Source organism: Apus apus, chromosome 14 (assembly GCF_020740795.1).
Source record: "Apus apus isolate bApuApu2 chromosome 14, bApuApu2.pri.cur, whole genome shotgun sequence".
NCBI lineage: Eukaryota > Metazoa > Chordata > Aves > Apodiformes > Apodidae > Apus > Apus apus.
Window position 1 is genome coordinate 16,637,767 of NC_067295.1, and position 19,481 is coordinate 16,657,247.

The 19,481-nt window shown below is 43.6% G+C and overlaps 1 protein-coding gene across 7 annotated transcripts in view; it reads left to right on the forward strand.

The window, feature by feature from the left end:
• Positions 1–323: 323 nt before the first annotated feature.
• TBC1D24 (TBC1 domain family member 24) overlaps positions 324–19,481 on the forward strand; it is a 33,921-nt gene continuing 14,763 nt past the window's right edge. Inside the window, exons 1-8 of one of the 7 annotated variants that reach the window (XM_051632305.1) lie at positions 424–441; positions 839–1,040; positions 3,844–3,897; positions 9,348–9,498; positions 11,329–11,473; positions 12,278–12,393; positions 14,151–15,185; positions 17,924–17,941. In XM_051632305.1, the coding sequence (XP_051488265.1) occupies positions 14,227–15,185; positions 17,924–17,941 (977 nt within the window). In that variant the 5' untranslated portion in view covers positions 424–441; positions 839–1,040; positions 3,844–3,897; ... (2 more) ...; positions 12,278–12,393; positions 14,151–14,226. Of the gene's footprint in view, positions 377–423; positions 442–838; positions 1,041–3,843; positions 3,898–9,347; positions 9,499–11,328; positions 11,474–12,277; positions 12,394–14,150; positions 15,186–17,923; positions 17,942–19,481 lie in introns of those variants that run through there. The other 6 variants (XM_051632303.1, XM_051632302.1, XM_051632304.1 and 3 more) reach the window with 6 other exon arrangements.

Sequence of the window (19,481 nt, forward strand, 5' to 3'; positions counted from 1 at the left end):
CTTTCTGAAGGAAAGAAAAATCAGTAAAAGGAAAATGGGCTTCGCCCTGGCTCAAACCAGGGCACCTCCTTACCCGGCAGTGCTGACCCCCCAGCCCCGCCTGCAGCTGCACAGCAGCCCCCTCACTGAACACACCCAGCAGCCCTCACTGGCAGCCAGCCCCCCCAGCCCCCCCAGCACCCCCAGCCCCCCTCACTGCCCCCAGCGCCGCCCCCCGGGCCTCCACACCCCCCCCCCCCCCCGGCCCCTCCCGCCCTCACGGCCGCCGGACGCCCCGCACGTGCCTGCGCCGCCCGGCCGCGCGCATGCGCGATCCCGTCCCGCCAGCCCCTGCGCATGCGCAGGCGGGCGCGGGGCGCCGGGCGCGGCGGCGGCGGTGAGGGCGGCGGGGCCGGGGCTGGCGGGTGCCCGGTCAGTGTGTGCCCGGTCAGCGGGTGCCCGGTCAGCGGCCGCGCACGGCCCCGGGGGTCTGCCCCGAGCACGGCCTTCGGCGGGCGCCGCGCCGGGACCGGGCTGGGGGTCGCCGGCCGAGCCCGTGCGCGCCCGGGGAGGGAGGTGCGGGGGGCGCTGGGCCGAGGCGCTGCCTCCCTGGGTTCGGGGGGCACCTCGGGGGGCTGTCGGGGCCCGAGGGGTCTGTCTGTGTCCAGGCCGGGGTGCCGGTGTCCCGAGGGGCGGTCGGTGTCCCCTGCTCCCTGCTGGTCTCGGGAGCAATCGGATTTAGCCTTTTTGGTTCGTTCCAACACGTCGTGGCTCTCGGTGGCTTTTAAATGGCTCGTGGGACCCTCTTGGCGCGGCTGAGTGGGTCGGTGCCCTGCTCTTACACTTGCTTTTTCTGCAGATCGTGACAGGAGCTGGGGACGAGGCCAACACGGACCCTCTGGCTGCTGGGAAGGCACGTCCCAGTGCTCCCATTCCACACCGGTTCTTCCTGCTGGTCCCAGTTAAAGTGGCCGTTTCCATTCACATGAAGAGCTCTCTAAACCTAACCCGGTGTGTTCTGCAGCTTTCTCCTTGAATGTTTTAAAATTTTGGTCACAAAAGTAAGTTTTTGTTATGAGTTTGTTTTCATGGTGTCCTTTATCTAGGAACTGCTCTGTGAAAATATAGATGTATATACAGGACATCCTGAAGTGGACAGTTGGTGTTTGGGTATGGGGGCTGCCAGAACATTACCAGCTGAACACCAGATCTGGGGTGCCTGCTAGGCCTTCCCAGAATGTTCCTGGGTTTTCCTGGGCCTATGAACAGGAGAGCAAATAACCAAGTGGATGCAGTGGGGCTGGTTGACTCCAGCCCCAGGAGATGCCCAGGAGGGGTGACAGGTCACGAGTCCTGCATAGCTGTGAAGAGTGAAGTGGGTAGTTCTATTTTGAGCTGGATTATCTTAAAACTTTGTGGTTTTATTCAGGAAGCTGGAGAGTCTGAAAGTGTTTCTGTCTTATAGGAAATCCCAGTAGGATTGTCAAAACATCCAGGAATACCGAGAGTGACATGGATCACATCTAGGGCTTTGTATTACTAGAAAAGGAAATACCATGTTAGAATTTCCTTCTTTTTGCAATTGCTAGCAGTTAGACTATGTTGAAGAAGACATCTGAGATAGTTACTTTGCAGGACTAGCAGGGATAACTTGAATCCAAGGACTCCAGCCACATTTTATGTTCTCTTTCTGTTGCTTCCAAGCAATAGGTGATACTTACATTCTTTGTAATTTGCAAAATGGCTGTGGATAGTATTGCATCATAAGTAGCTATTGGGAATTTTTGTGCTAAATGTCCCTTCTGTCATTACTGTTTGAAAGGTTGCAGGTGTTCCTGCATCTAGAATTTGAACTCAAGGGAAAGCAGTTTTCCGCTTCTCTTTTTTTCAGTGTTAATAATTAAATGCTACCAAGTAAATGTTTCTAACAGACTATCCATGGACCTGACACATATTTAAGCACCTTTGTGCTTCCCAGGTCTCTCATTGCAACCTTTGTTTTCTCCCTTTGGTTGTCTTCTTCATTCTGTTAATTTGAAATCTTGAAAGAGCCTTCTTCCCCTAACCAGCCCTGTCATTTGGACTGTAAAGAAAACTGAAAGAAAAAGCTATTCCTGCACTAAAATTACCCTGTCCATAAATTTAAGACAGGCAAGCAAAGTAATCCAGCCCACACTGCAAATGTCTGTCTCCAACACCAAGGTTATTGCAATCTGATAACAATTCACTGGCATTTGTTTAGATCATAGTGTCTTTGCTTCAGTGTCAAACAAGCACATTATTGGCAACAGACCGTTTCTTCTGGCTCTTCAGAATGCTCCCTGCCTCTTTGGTTGGAGACACCATTACAAGTGTTTGTGTGAGGCAGTGTGGCTGCGTGCTGAGGAGCAGGCAGATGTATGTTAACACTCAAAATAGATCCAGTGTGTTAATGGTCTGCGAGACAAACAGGTATTTCTATTCCATCTGTAGAAAGCCTTGAATTATGGCTCAGAACTAAAATGTATTTTAAATGTCTGCTCATTCAGGGTTGCCTTTATCGTCGGGTTTAGTTCAATATTCTGCTAAGTTTGCACAGGGTGTGTTTTGGAATGGGGGTCAGTAGATTTTGTCCAAGTAGTGCCAGTCTTTAGCCACTTACTGCTTTTTGTACTTGACCAGGCAGTCCAGTGACCTTTCTGATATAAAAATAGACAGAGCTAATTGCACTGTATTAATGATTGACTTGCTTGGCATCTGTGTGTATTGGTGGGAGTACATGCTGAAGATGTCCAGCTCTGGAATCAACTATTTAAATTCCTTATTATATGGAAGTGTTGGTGTCTGTGGTGTTCACACTCTAAGGCTTTGCCCTGTCTCATTTGTTCTCCTCTTGCCTGAACTTCTACAGTTAAGAGGACAATTACCTGAGCTTTCAGATGTGTTGCCAAAGACCATGTGTTGTTGATTCCCACTGTCTCAGGAAAGAGACTCAGAAGAAATCTCACATATTGCCGGTGTCTGTGTTAATGAGTGTGATTACTTGTGCTTGGAGTGTACACAGCCACATCGTATTAGCAAATAGGTGTAGCTACAGCAACATTGGATTGTTTTGTTGTGTTTTTTTCAGGGGAAAACAAGTTAAGGGAGAAATAACTCATACACAGTGTTGTAACAATTGTATTTTGCAGGAAAATAAAACTGAGTTATTTCAGAATCTGCTAGGCTGGGTGTGGTTCATTTGAAAAGAAAAATAATGTTCATGAAGTTAGTTCAACTCTTCTACCTAAGAGGACAAGGGCCTGGAATATCAACCCTCAGCAAGCCAGCTGATCTAAACCCATACTCCCTTGCATAGCTTCAGTATATAGTTATTTTTGTTTCAGAACTGGGGATCTAAATACTGTAAGCTGTGGAGCTGCTATTCTGAAATCCCCTACCTGTGCAGCACATACCTCTGTTAGTGCTAGCAAGAGAAATACTCTCCAGAGATTGCCTTTTTAATGCAGAATTTTGTAATTTCTTTAGAGGAAGGGGGGAGAAGTGGAGGGGGGCTGTAAGCAGTCAGCTACCATGAGAATATTAGTTAAAAGTATTTATGACAAAGGTGCCACAAGTAGTAATCCTGCTTGCAGTTTTAGAGACTGAAATGAGTTGTTTATGATGTAAGCACTGTAATAATGGTTAATTAACTGCTCTTCTCTGTTGTGAGGGTATTTGTTGCCCTGTTCTCTGTACTGCAATTGCAGGTATGGAGGCTGGAAGCAGATACCTTTTTAAAAAAGAAAGATACAGAAGTCAATAGTGCTCCTGCTGCACACAGATGTTGCTCCATGCATTGTTTAAAAATCAGTCTAACTGATTTTTTTCCACCCCCACCAACAGGCCCAGCAGAAGGGAAAAAGTCATAAGAAGATCTACACAGAGACAAGTTCTAAGGTAAGATTAATAGAAGGACTTCAGTCTGCGAGGTGGAGGAGTAGTTGAGTTCTTTGTTTTATTTGGGGTTTTTTGGGGGGGTTTTTGGTAATAACCTCACTGTCAACAGAAAATGTTTGCTTTATATGTTCCATGCGGAGACAAGATTCCTGCTCCTGGTTTACATTTCAATGTGCCAAGGAGCCCTCTCCTCTGGCTGAGACATTTGGAATCCATTGGCCAGTGACACTGGGTGTGGGAGTAGGCATGTCAGGCACATTAAGTCCCTTTAGGTTTGCTCAGAACAAGCACATGGGTGAAAAAGACCATCAACAGCAGTGTCTAATTGTATGTCCTGTGCTCTGGGCCCTTGAACTATCATTATGACCTTCTGACAGGGCTAGACTTGCCAAGGCTTTGCCCCACCGGTAAGAATAGAGATTAGCAATATACTGTGAGAGTAAGATTATAAACTGAGCAGCTGATCTGGTGATTTAAAATAACAATCAAAGTAATGCAGGACTAGTTTGGGATTCTACATTGATTAGGTTTTCGTTATGAAATGCTGTGTCGGTACTTTTGCTGCTGCAGAGGTGGGATTTGTTGCTACACTTTGACTTTTACAAGAGAATAACTTTGGAAAGACCAGAGAAATAAGTATCAAAATCAAATGATACATTGTTAAAAGTTTCCTGAAATGCAGCCTGGGTTTTTGCCTGAGGTTAGGGCCTCCTTTAATTGTCAAGTATGTTTCAAACTGGCTTGAAGTTGGTGTCTGAACTCTCCTGTGTAGGGTAATCTACCCTTTGTTTCAGGAAAGCCATAATCCTTTGTCAGAGATACCAGATTATTGAAGCTTTTCTTCCAGGCAGTCTTGAGGGAAGGGGAGAAAATTTGTAGGGTTTTGCAGTGCTGGAAGAAAATAAATTTTGTATAAAATGACAGCTTTAACTTTGTAATTTTTATAAGCTCATCTTACTGTAAATTGGCTTTTGTTTTCCAAGAGAAAACATGCACACCCTTAGCCCTTAGTGCAGAGAATAATGGCATAGCCTGAGATTATAAGATTTGTGCTACCCCATTTTTAGCTGCTGACTGAAATTATGGAAGCACAAAATTCACCCTGGAATAAACAAGATCTTATGGTAACTGCTGGTGTGAATTGAGTGAATTGTGTGATATGAATGAATTGAGGCTTTTTATGATTCTATGAGTGTACCTCCCCATTTGCTCACTACAGAGGCTCACTAGAGAGTAAGGACTTGTGTGCTCCATTTCACCAGGGTTCCTGGCTCACCTCCCCATTTCCTCATCTAGGTATCCCTTAAGTTCTCCAGCACTGCTAGAATAAGGCTTTGTATATTCACATGTTGTACTAGGAGGTCTTAAATCAATATAAACATGTCATAAGAGTTAAATTAACAGAATAATTAATTTGGCATAAATATCCACACTAATACTTATCCTGTTCTAATTTGGCTTTTTGATTTAAAGATGATCTGGGGAAGTGCAGCATTGCCTTGTTTCCTTAACAGACTTTAAATGGGACAGTTAATATTTTGTACTTTTTGCAAGAGAGAATGTACAACATTCATCTGTGTGGGCATATCTTGATAAGTGTGAGTGTTGTGAAGAAATTGAATCTGAGCGGTAATTTTTAAAAATTTAATATATATTTGTCTATTGTGTGTATGTACACACAATATGTTTATGTACAGTTTATGTATTTTGTGTGTGATGGATGCATATTCGAATGGGAAGTGTTTGTATTGACAAGATACAGGCTGAGACTCTTAATGAGCTATTTCTGCTTGGACATCACTTGAACAACCAACCAGACTCCTGATTCTGCCTTGCCCAGCCAAGCAGAGGTACTGTTAAATCCTACGTGCAAAAGGCTACTGTTTTATGGAACAGAAGGATAAAAAACAAAAAAACAAAAAAAGCAGTTACAAAATGGTATAGATCTTAACTTGAGTCATAAAGGAACTCGTGGTCACACTTGTGTTGCTTGGTCACAAAATCTGTTGAAGAGGTGTAATTGTGTAATCTGACTGTTGAAACTGGTCAGATGGGGAAGAGCAGGTCAAGGATGTTTGTGGTCTTTCATCTCTGAATGATTTTCTCATACTAATTAACCTATAAACACTGGCTGTTAAATGCTTCTTGGCAAATGTCTCGTAGACACCAAAAAAGGTGCTTGCAAGGACAGGGAGATGGATCGAGAACTGGCTAAACAACAGGTCCTAGAGGGTGTGATCAATGGTGCAGAGTCCAGTTGGAAACCTGTGACTAGTGGTGTTCCCCAGGAGTCAGTGCTGGGCCCAGACTTATTCAACATCTTCATCAATGACCTGGATGAGGGGATGGAATGTGTCCTGAGCAGATTTGCTTATGACACGAAGCTGGGAGGATTGGCTGATGCACCTGAAGGCTGGGCAGCCATTCAGTGAGATCTAGACAGGCTGGAGAGCTGGGCAAAGAGGAACCTTATGAGGTTCAACAAGAAGTAAGTGCAGAGTCCTGCACCTGGAGAGGAACACACCATGCACCAGTATAGATTAGGGGTTGACCTGCTAGAAAGCAGCTCCATGGAGAAGGGCCTTGGGGTCCTGGTGGACAAGGGATCCATGGGACAGCAACGTGCCTTTGTGGCCAAGAGAGATATTAGAATCCTGGGTTGTATGAAGAACAGTGTAGCCAGCAGGTCAAGGGAGGTTCTCCTCCCCCTCTACTCTGCCCAAGTAAGACCATATCTGGAGTGTTGTTTCCAGTTCTGGGCTCCCCAGTTCAAGAGGGTCAGGGATATGCTGGAAAGAGTCCAACGGAGGCTACAAGGATGATGAAGGGACTGGAACATCTGTCTGATGAGTAAAGGCTGAGAGACCTGGGGCTGTTTACTCTGGAGAAAAGAAGACTGAGAGGGGACCTGATTAATGTCTATGAATATCTGCAGGGTGGGTGTCAAGAATGGGTCCATTTATTCTCAGTGGTGCCTGTGATAGGACGAGGGCTGGGATAGGCTGCCCAGAGAGCTTGTAGAGTCTCCTTCTCTGGAGACCTTCAAGACCCATCTGGAAATGTTCCTGTGTGACCTGCCCTCGGTGTTCCTGCTGCAGCAGGGGGGTGGGACTTGATGATCTTCAGAGGTCCCTTCCAACCCCTATGATTCTAAGATTCTATTCTATTATTCTATGATTGTGTCTTCTACTGGTAAAAATCTACCTGGCTTTCCATTCATGCTGTCAGCTGCTGTTCTGGACCTAAAGAAACACATAAGAAATAAAAGATGGTTCCATCTACTCCTGTAGAGAAGGTTCAGATAGGAGGAAAAGAAATAAATCTGTGTTCAGCACAAACAAATGCAGACATTGTGACTAAGAGAAGAACATTTCAAGGCACAGATGTTCAAAGATATTTTTCTGCCAGTAAATGTTTGTAATGGAGAGAGATCTAGAGGTGACAGACGTCAGACTGGCAGGAGCATTCAGTTCAAGAGAGCTGGAAAAGGGGTTTGTTTGTTGCATATGGATTTGCTACCATGGTGGAGCTTTTCAACAGTCAACTGTACTTCCACATGGAGAGAGAGAGAAACTGGTGTGGTTAAGGGGAAGAAAATAATGAAGACTGAAGATTACACATGCAGTGTAACATTTGTCAGAGCCAAACTCAGCTATTGTAGAGGAAGCTGTTTCTGGTTACTTCAGTTTTTGAAACAGAGAAGAACAATTAGCACAATGTAAGAGATTTTTTTTTTTGTTCTTGCAATTTGGAAGAAACCAGAAGGAAAACATAGTTAATATTGTAAGAAAATACTTTTTTTTGCACGATATTTTTTTTTTAATGGATCATTTTTTGTACATCATGTAAAATAGTTTTCTTGCTTAAATTCCATTTTCTTTTTAATTGGGGGGGAAGGAATATAGGAATTCTCCTCTTTTTAATTTTACTAGTTGTTCCTTAGTTTTTTTATGATCTAGGCAGGACAGAAAGCTCCTGATCTACATCTTTGATAACCTTTACCATCCAATATGCTCTGTTCTTTATCCTTTTTTCACCCTTTGTGAAACTGTTAACCATGTCTTTTCTCTTTCTTTTTTTTAACAAACCTTTTGTTGTAGGTTTTTTTTTTCCAGGCTTTTTTCTTGTTTGGTTTGTGTGCGTTTTTTGTACAGCTCATGGAACCAGTAGTGATTGAGCATTAGAAATGCTTGTGTCACCCCAGGATGGGAAGGAGGAGATGCTGCATTGTACTGAAGTGCCTGCAGATACGAGGCAGACACATTCTGCTAAATATAGGTTACTGTCATTTATCTGGCCAGCAGTGAAGAGCTCATTGTGTATCTGAACTGTTGACTGTAATAAAGTACATGATAGATTAATCACAGATAATTAAAGACCCTAAGAAGGCAGTAGAACTTTCCTAAGAATGAAAGCTTGAAAGAGCATGTAGCAAGAGGACAAGGGGTAATGGCTTAAAACTGGAAGAGGCGAGATGTAGATTAGACATTAGGAAGAAATTCTTCACTCTGAGGGTGGTGAGACACTGGAACAGGTTGCCCAGAGAAGCTGTGGCTGCCCCATCCTCTGAAGTGTTGGACAGGTTGGATGGGGCTTGGAGCAACCTGGACTGGTGGGAGGTGTCTCTGCCCATGCAGGGGGTTGGATATAGATAATCTTTAAGGTTCTTTCCAATCCAAATCATTCTACGATTCTGTGAGATTCTAGGGTAAACTTCCTGTGACTGTTTCATATGCGGCAGTGACATCCCAAGCAAAATCATCTAGGTGTCTAAAATTACTGCCCTGTTGTGTGTTCTTTTATCAGGTCTTTATCATTTACTCAGGAAAGTCCGAGGTTTCTAGACTTTGTCCCAAACACTAAAAAGCACCCATCAGGGAGTACCTAAGTAATCCCCGGGTGTTACTGGTAACTAATCACTTGTTGTTATTGGTAAACTAGTCCTAGAGCATTATCCAGAATTGTATTGCCAGTGCTGTACATGGTGCCCAGGGCAAACGAGCAGGAAATCGAACTGCATTTAACCTCATTAAAACAATCCATCAACTCAGTGAATTCAGCCGAGAAGGATCATCACTCCAGAGTGCTTCAGCTTACTCCCAGCTGCTCTCCTGCACCAGATGATCCAGTTGTGTTCAGCTGGTTCTAGTGCTTGGTTTTGGCTTTGGGGTATGTGTCTTCCCCACGGGTCTGCGGCATAGGATGTAACTGAAGACGTAAATGTGACAAAACCTGCTTCTGGTCAGGAGGGGTTTGGCGGAAGGGTTACAGCACTGTGGTGTCCCATCTTGTTTCCACATCCATGCAGCAGGAATGCTGCTGTCAGTCTGGACTTGGGGAACACCACAGGATGCACTGAAGGATGTGGGGAGGAGAGAGGCACTGTCTGCTGCTTGTCTTTTATGCTGCAGTTATGACTGAATTGCTGTGTTGCTTTATTCTTCTGTCAGATTCTTTGGTGTATGAAGCAGATGTCTCAGACACGATTGAGTACTCCTGTCCAGCAGGTTGAGGGAGGTGAATCTCCCCCTCTACTCCACTCTAGTAGATACCCCATCTGGAGCACTGCATCCAGTTCTGGAAGAAGCTCTTCGCCATGAGGTTGGTAAGACACTGGAACAGGTTGCCCTGAGAAACTATTGCTGCCCCATCCCTGGAAATGTTCAAGGGCAGGTTGGATGGGGCTTGGAGCAACCTCATCTAGTGGGAGGTGTCCCTGCCCATGCAGGGCGGTTGGAACTAGATGATCTTAAAGGTCCCTTCCAACCTTAACAATTGTAAAATTCTATTGTTCTAAGGGTGGGAAATCATGGGTTTAATTTTCTGTTACTGGGATGAGGACTAATAGCTATCAGACTTGAAGAAGGAATTCTCATTATCTGCTCATGTGCCTTCTGCACAGATTAGTTTAAGGAGGTTATGACAAAGAGCGGACCTGAGCCTTTTCCCTGACTACATCCCTAGTCACCATGTCACACTGCAAACAATGGGCTGCAGATCTGGGTGTTCAACATTAGTCTTGACTTGTAGGGCAGGAAAAGAAAATATTTGCTTTCTGTTAGCACACTATAAAAATACATGCCAAAGTTGTGGTTGTTGGTATCTAGCTGGATCAGTACACAGCAAATAGCTCAATTAAAGGTGTTGTAATTGTCCATGGATAAGATGAAAAATGTTGCTTTCAAAGCCTATGGTTCTTGTTATAGAGCAGCTACACGGGAGCTGAATGAAGTGGCTTAGTGAGCTATTAATCTGTAGTCAAACTTATCCTTGGAACTTTGTGTTTGGTACCTACATGGAATAGGGAACAAGGTTTTCCTGATTAATTATACTTTTTTTAGGAAACTTTCTTGTGTTTATTAAAAATAATATCAAATCTGACATTTATTTTTAAGAAGTTCAGAATAAAAATGTTACACTACTGTAGAATATCACATGTACTCTGGATTTGAAAGAAATAATAGTCCTCTGGGTTAGTTGTACTTTAGATATTTCAATTTGCTAATTCCTGCATTTTGGAAAGAAAAAAAAAAGATAAAAATAAAAATTGAAGTTGTTCCTTGCCATGTTAAGTTCAGTAAAGTTGTAGCTGTAGTATTCCCCATAATGAAGGTGAGGCATAATTCAAATCTTCTCTTTTCCTGCTAATGTATTTTTAGACACTTTCATAGAATTTTTCTTCACAGGTAGGACTGGAATTTGGCTTTCATGCTTGACTTTACTGCTGGATGTTTTTATCCAAACTTAGCACAGTTTTCAGCTGTCTTCTGAAAGTATCCCAGATGACAATGGGAAGAAATAAGGGAATGGAATGGAAAATGTGGCTAGGCTAGCAAGCTAAATATTTCTTTTAAATTTAGTCACTGACTTGAAATCATGCCAGTTCTACTTACCATGGTCATTCTTGATTATGAATGGTAAGAATTACTTGCTTGCTTCATAGTTTAAACTTAACCTTGAAAAATCTTTCGCCTGTGCTGCAGCCATTTCTGGCATGGCTTCAGTATGCATTTTTCTAGTTCTGCTTCTCCCATCTGTGGGTTTTTCTTTTCAAATTGCACTTCATTGAAGAGCTCCATTGCAGACGAACAATCTCAAAATCCTGTGGCAGCTACTCAGAAAAAAGCTTTTCCTCTCGGTTCAGTTCTGTGTGAATTCCTACTATTTTGTAAGTCAGTCTAATTAGAAGGGGTAATGGCTGCTTCCCCTTAGAAGGCTCCTCTGCCTGTATCTTACACCTTCTTTCTACATGAGAGCTCAGTAGTTTTAGCAAAGATGGGACTTTGTCAGACATGCTCTTCTCCTTAGCTGACACCCAAGCCTCTGGTCCCTCCAAAGGAGCAGTCTGTACTGGCTGCTTGCTTCTCTGTGCTGGGAGACACAGGTAGGAGACAGCTCCTCAGCACAGCTTTTGTCTCCTCTTCCCACCAGCTCAGAGTTAAACATTGCTCTTTACACGGTTGCCAAAAGAGAGAAAACTTGCCCATGGGAAGAGAGGAAGTTTCAGAAGGAGTGGGAGGAGGAGATGAAGGCTGGCTGGAGTTCTACTGAGATTTCTTGGGCTCTTCTTTGGCAAGTAAATATTCCCCATTCAAGGCTGCTAGCTTTCAGTAGCTGTTGGCCCAGTGTCAGGAGATATGCCCCATTACACTAAAACATGCTAATTCTGTTGGTTTTGCAAGCACAGTTAAGAGCTGGTCATGCTCTGGCAACCCTGACGGTGCCCATTTGCTTTGCTGTCCATTTTTCTTGCAGCATCTAGAGCTTTCAAAAACACAAGCAGCCAGATCTACTTGCAGACCCAGCAGATTTATCCCAGCCAAAGTATGTAGAAGTCTGTAAGCTCAAATCAAAAGTTCTGGCAATCTGATTTCCATCCTCCAGCCACAGACTGCAGTCAGCTTGCTAAGGAGCACATACCCATCAATTTCTTTAGGTTCTGGAATGGGCAGTAACTCCTAAAGGGAAAAATGACTCTTTGATGCAACCTCTAAATATGCCTGTGTCTCTGAGTGGTAGAAAAGAAGACAGGAAAGAGTGAGGAGGAGGGAGAAGAATGTTTGCAGGAAAAGGGACAACCAAGCTGTACCTCGGAGTAGCTTAGAAGTTGTCTTGTATGATGGATGTTTTAATTAACCCTCCCTGATACAAATCTAAGCAACTCCCAAAGGATGATGGCAGGAGGGGAAGCTGTTGCATAGTGGACATTCCAGCAAGCAAAGGGGAGCGATAGTTTCTATACTAAAGTGACCATGAACAGAATGATTCATCACTCTATGTTTTGGTCACTGCTAAATAGGATTTAATATCTCTTCTCCACAAAGATGTTATTCTAGGATTTGAATTAAAGATAATGAATGAGTTTGCCTATGCTTCCCAGGTGGAGAATGACAGAAAGAAGTTAACTGCAATGGACTGGTATCCTGCTGTTACTGTCTTTGCATATCCTGAAGACACCCTCACAGCTCACACTGAGAGGCATCATTTCTGAGCATTGTAAGATACCTCGTTTGCAGAACTCATTTCTTCCTTTAATTATAATCTGAGAATTAGTTTCAGATGCAGAAGAGTACAAGAAAAATAAATGCTGACCATTTCTGTGTTGCTCTTACACTGCACAATGATTAAAAAAGCATCTTTTATTTAAAAAATAAATACTTGGTAGAGAAGAGCCATCCAAAAGCCTTTTCTGAAAGGCTTCTGTGTGTTGCTGCCAGTCTTTCAAAAGAGGAGTTAAATTTTGGAGTTTCAGCATGTGATTCCAAAATATCCAGATTTATATTTAGTCAGAATCTAAAACTCTCTGAATTAAATACATGGTTGTCCAAGCTAATGCTAATTATGTGTTTAGAAACTTCTGCCTACTTGAGACAAAATGTTTGTTTTGCTTTTCTGTAGTAAAGTAGGGAGGATGAGTTGTCTATTTTGACGGTGTATCTACCTTATGAGTTTCACATAATTTTAATGCACATGTCATATGAAAGACAATGCTGATACATGTCAAGTTAACATCCCTTCTCCAGTCTGTGGACACAGGAATGAATGACTAAGTGTTCTTTGGAAGCATTTCAATAACTGTTGTTGTTGAACTTGTAAAGGTTAAATCAACAATAGTTGATTTATATATAATGTCTTAATTGTACAAAACAGTTTTATAGGCCTGTTGGGTTTTATAGGAATGATCTGCCTTTGCAGAGTGTGCAGCATCAGCAGCCACATGCTTCCTGGCTTAGATTTCACTCAGGATATGTTGGCAGAGACATTCCTGCACTGGGTAAACCTGCTGCCTGCTGTTACCAGCACATTTTATTGTATCTCCTTTGCTAGTTTTGCACTGCTGAGATAAAAGCTGATACAGGTATGGGCATTAAAGGTTCAGTCATGCTGTCTACTGGGACACGAGCGTCCTTTAAAGCTGGAGACAACTGCTAGATCCTGTAACCATGTAGGCTCCTGGTGCTGTTGCAGGGGTGTGGCTTTTCAAATCTTCTAATGTTGGTGACCGCAGGCCCTCTAGAGGGTGGTTTGAACATGGAAGGGTGGGGGGGCAGGACCAGCAGCCCAGTGCAGTACTCGAGAGAATCAAGAAGCAGTTTCATGAAGTTGTTTATAAGCTTATATGAGCCTGTACTGCAGTCAGAAGGGATGATTCTGTCCTGCACTTGTCTTCTGGCACCAATCTGGCTGATCAAGCAGCCGTGCATCTTCCTTATCTGATGGAAAGAAAAATGGTACCAAACTAACAAGGTAATCTTGGGGACCATGTGCCCACATGAGTGCTGGTACCAGCACAAAGAACGACTAAGAACACGTGGCTGTGGCTAGCAGGAGGGCAGTATCACTTATCAGTGGCCACAGAGTCTTAGAACAGTGTCAGTTGCTCATGAGACTACACCCTTGTAGCATAAATAACAGTAACTTCCCCAGAGAGCTAGAAAGAGAGATTGCACATTGAGCCGACTTTACAATGGGTATTTGTGAAGTGAGAAGTTAACATTAACGTCCAGGCCTCAGCTTGGCCCTTCAGCTGAGGAGATTAACTTCCTATGGAGACGTCCCCAGAGTGAGCCTCTTGGCTGGCCATTGATAATTTATTTCAGTAAATTGATACATTACTTCAGTGAGTTCTTTGCTTTAGAATACCATTTGGGCATTGCAGGAACAAGTTGAATGTACATGTTTGTTCCTAAAGAAAATGGGAAATTGCCTGTTACTCAAGCCTCTATGTTTTTTTTTTACTTTTCCTTTTGCAGGAAGAGCTGCCAGTCACTTAATGACCAAATAAGGTCCCCATTCTCAGGATTCATCTGATATGCTTCTGCTGGAGCCATGGATGAATACAATCGCTTTGTGGATTGGGACAAAATGGATATCACTACCCAGAGTCAGGATGCGAAGGAGCTCACCTGCTCAGAGTTCCAAGAGCTCAAGCAGCTGGCCAGACAGGGCTACTGGGCCAAGAACCACTCTCTGAGAGCCAAAGTGTACCACAAACTGATCAGCAACATCCCGTGCCGCACAGTGACCCCGGATGCAAATGTGTACCGGGACATAGTTGTGAAGATTGTTGGAAAACGTAACAGTAGCTCCCTTCCCCTGCCAGAGTTTGTGGATAACAGCCTGGTCCCCACGTACTGCTTGAATGCTGAAGGCATCGGGGCAGTCCGGAAGATTATCTTGTGCATTGCAAACCAGTTCCCAGACATATCATTTTGCCCAGCCCTGCCTTCCGTGGTAGCTTTGCTCCTCCACTACAGCCAGGATGAGGCAGAGTGCTTCGAGCAGGTCTGTCGCATCCTGGCTTGCAATGACCCCTCGAAGAGACTCATCGATCAAACATTCTTGGCTTTTGAGTCCTCCTGCATGACTTTTGGTGACCTGGTTAATAAGTACTGCCAGGCAGCACATAAGCTGATGGTGGCAGTGTCTGAGGATGTGCTGGAGGTGTACTCTGACTGGCAGCGGTGGCTCTTCGGGGAGCTGCCTCTGGTCTACATTGCTCGGGTCTTCGACGTGTTTCTGGTGGAGGGCTACAAAGTTCTCTACCGTGTTGCACTGGCTCTTCTGAAATTCTTTCACAAAGTCCGAGCTGGGCAGCCAATGGAATCCGACAGCATCCAGCAGGACATCCGAGCTTTTGTGAGAGACATTGCCAAGTCAGTGTCTCCAGAGAGGCTTCTGGAAAAAGCCTTTGCTATCCGCCTTTTCTCACGGAAGGAGATCCAGCTTCTGCAGATGGCCAATGAGAAGGCTTTGCAGCAGAAGGGCATCACGGTCAAACAGAAAAGGTAGGGAGGGCTCTGCTGCAGGGAGCTGGAGTGCTTTTGTGTGTTTACAGCATGAAGAGCAGTCAGCCAGCCCTGGGTGGCTGCTGGGGAAGGAGAAGAGCTCCACCAGTTTGTGCCGGTTGGTATCTCTGCTCATTTTCTTCTCTGCAGGAAGAGTCAGCAGCTCCAGAATTAAACATTGCTGGGCTTGCAGCAAGAAGTGTATCTGAATGTTATGATACAACAGAAAAGCAGTTTCTCATTTCTTACTGAGTGCTGAATTTATAATTACTTTTTACAGGTACATATAAGCTTCAAGTGTTGTATGTCAAAAGTGTCTTTCACAAGCTATTGAAACTGAAAGGCATTGAAGCAAAGCTGGAAGAAGTACTGATAAATTACTTGGAAGAAAAGCACACAAACAAATGTGGAAAGTAATTCTTAGATATGAGATTGATTGTATAAAATGTCACTTTTGGTGCTTCCCAGTGCTGTGAATTCAGCAGTTTCTTCAGTGTAAGTAGAGAAACACTTAAACAACTGGGAACCTTTTGCTTAACTGGGGAGTTATTTCAACAGAGCAAGGAAGATGTAAGTTTTATTTACAGGTTACTTCTAAAATTAGTGTGACCACAAGCCTACTGAAAGCCAACAGTATAGTAATCAGAGGTAGGAGTTGACCTATTTTGTCATAGTTTCATGTACTATTAGAAATAATGATTTTGAAAGAGCCGTGGAAGAGGAGAGTGATGATCCTGATCCAAAGGATGATTGCAGCAACACAAATTCTTTTTAGAAATTAGGGGAGGAAAAACCAACTGTGAAACCAGTAAATGAAATCCTGCTCCAGTGTGATAGTAAAAACCACAGTAATCAAAAACTTAGCTGAAAGACCTCTCCATGCTTATGGAGCCACAAGCCCAAGGCCCCCTGTCACTGTTTGACTCGGGTTTGACAGCAATGCTCTCGATCCCCTCCCACCCAGATAGGGAGAGAAGAAGAGAGAGACTTGGCTGGATTGAAAACTAAACTACACAGCTTTAATTAAACACTAATGATATAAGAAGAAATATATACAATTACATACAAATATGTTCAGATACGGGCAAAAGCCTCTCGCCTCCCCCCACCCCCAGCAACTCCCACAGCATCTCCTGAGCTGGGAACAGTCCCAAAAAGTCCTGGAGCTGCTGGAGAAAGCAGAGAATGATGAGGGTCAGGAGAGCTGGAGCCTGGGGGTTGGTGGTGATGGGTGGATGGAGTCATGCCTGGATGCTGGCCATGGACAGAAGAGAAGGGAAGAAGAATCAGGAAGGAAGTTGTCTTCTGTGATCTCTGACCTTCCTCTGAGCTCTATGGAATGGAACATCTCTGGCCAGATTTGCTGTCTGTCTAACTCAGCCTCCTAGGGGGGGTCAGAGATCTCCCCGTAGTGTCTGAGCCGGCAGAGTAAAGATGTGACCTTGAAGCCCCAGCAGTTAGAAAAACATTCTGTTCTTATCAGTCTTAGTTAGATCACACTGTGATTAGTTATAAGAAAGCTTGCTGAAGAAAAAAAAAAAAATTATCAGTAAAAGGAAAATTGGTTTCATCCTGGCTTAAACCAGGGCATTCATGTGAAGTTTCTTCTAGACTTTTCCAACATTTTATTTTTAGACTCACAGTTTGGTTTACAATTCACTTATGCTTTATTTTGCTCTTATCCTGAAAGAGACTTCTCTGTCAGGAACAGGGTGTCCAGGGAATTTGTGACTGCCCCATCCCTGAAAGTGTTTAAGGGCAGGTTGGATGGGGCTTGGAGCAACCTGGGCTGGTGGGAGATGTCCCTGCCCATGGCAGGGGGATTGGAACTAGATGATCTTTAAGGTCCCTTCCAACCCAAACCATTCTGTGATTCTATCATTCAAATATTTCAAGGCCTTTAGCCACTGGAATGTCACATGGGATTGCATTCAGAGCATTGTACCTGGGACTAACAACCAGAAGTATTAATGCTTTCAATATGTATCTTCCTGTACTGAAGTTCAGGAGAGCTGTAAAATACTTTCGGAGTAAATGATTCAGCAACAGAATGAGAGCTTTAAATAAATTTTAAAAAAATAAATTCAAAAACAAACAAAACTAAATAAAAAACCCCACCCAACCACAAAAATCCCAACCACTCCTGCTGTGTTAAAAGCCATAGCGGTGTTCCTGCTCAGAATAACAATGATGCTTTCAGAGCAAAATATAGGAAATTTCTAACCAAATAACACTAGCAGTTACTGCCTCACCAGGCAGGGTTGCTAGTGAAAAACTGTTATCCTCTCTTGCTGCTTTTGTAAACATACTGCAATTTCTCTATCCCTGGCACAGTGCTGCTGTGAACTTGGCTCAGTTTGGATCCCAGTGTGGGCAGATGTGGTGCTGGAGAAATTAGCTTCTCTCCAGTGCTCAGTAGGGTGTGAGTGAGTTCTCATGTCCGGATGTGTTTGGCCTGTGCAAGGAGATGATGAATTATTTTCCAGTCAGCCAACTACAAGCAGGTAGCAAAAACAGAAAAGTAAGTAGGAGTAAGAAGTATTTTAACCTGTCTTTTTGTTTGTTTTTCTCACGGTTGGTGATTCAAATCAAACCTCACTTGGTTTCTCTCCAGGCTCCTTTCATCCCCTTTGTCATGGATGTAGGAAATCACTGATTGTTTCTATCTTTTTTTGTCTTTCTCTTTATACGTTCTCCTTCTGTCACTTCCATCCCCACTGCACCCCTCCTGTTTGCAGTGTTGCATCTCCCAAAAGGTAGGTTAAAACACTTGAATCTTTGCACATTGCTTGTTTCTTCTGTCGTTGGCTGGTTATTTCTCCCTGGGCTGTCAGTGTTGAGGCAGGAGCAGCAGGGCAGCAATTCCAGCATCCAATTGCTGTGTAACATCTCCTGAATAAACTCCTGCAAAGTTACTCAAAGCACCTGCAAAGCTGTGGGATGAGGGATCACAGGCTCAGCTACTCTGCACTTCCATACAGCAGTATGTTTTTTCCAGAATGGAAAAGCATAATGTTAATCATGGGATGTTGGGCCTTTCTACACTGGAAGAAAAGGTGTTGGTTTTTTAAAACCTCTCCAGTAACATTATCAGAACTGTTGGGTGTTGTCCCACATCCAAACATGTCTCTGCCATTGCAAAAGATGTGAGACATGCTCAACATTTTTACTTCTTTGCAAGCATTCCACAGTTAATTGGAAAGATGTTGGACTGAACCCAACTTGGCACACTCCTAAAAGTGACTTTTCTCTTTTTTTGCTAGATTAGATTTATTTTTAAGTAGTTGGGGTTTTTTGTAGAGGCAAGAAGACAGACTGTGTTCCTGTGTCAAGGAGGTCAGAGTCACTCAGCCATATAGCATTAATGGTTAATGAAGTCATTCATCAAGTCTTGGCTTGAAAAGCAAATCTTAAAGAACAAAACACAGTGGATTGTGATACCTGATCGGCAGAGAACTTGGAAAGGAGAAGGGCTGCCCTGTGAGTATGGAGTACAACAGAGGTAGAGGTTTGAATTAATGCCTTTGAGAACCTTCTGGCCTTGTTGCAGGTGCCCTGAGTTAACTTTAGTGAGTGATGCACACTAACATTTGTACTAATTTATAAAATCAAAATTGGAATTAATTCCCTTATGTTTTCATGTCTGAAAGAGCACCTTAAGGGCCTCAGCAAAGCATGTTTCACGTCGTATACTGTGTGTTGAGGATTTTACCTCTAATAAATCCTCAGGCTGCCAATTCCAGTCCAGCAGATCTTCAATGCCCATGTATTATTTTATTCTAATTACAATGTTCTGAAAGCAGCAGAAAGCCTTGATTTGTGCTAGGAAGTACATAGCTTGGGTTTGAGGGGACTCAGGCAGATGCAGTGTGTCTGGTGACACTGATCTCAACACAGGATTAGGGCTCAAACTTACGCAGCACACATAGCTTGTGTCACTTCTGCCACACCATTGTTTCCCAATGGAAATTATAATGGATTTTAAAGATAATGAAGACCCTGGAAGATATGACCCAAAACAAAGTAGAGCAGGAATATATAACTTGGTGAGTCATGCCTTGGAGTGTGGGATTTGGTTTGGAACACACACATCCACTGTGGCAGCTGTTACCACATGTCTTCACCATTGGCTTTATCTTCAGGAACTCTGAGGACTCTGCAGCACATTCTAGTAATGATACAGCTGTAGAAACATTTGTATAAAAATAGCAAATAAGCTGCTTAATTAAACAGTTAAATTGTGCTACTTTTCTAAAGCTAATTTCCTTTGGGATAATAGCAATTGAAAATGTCTTT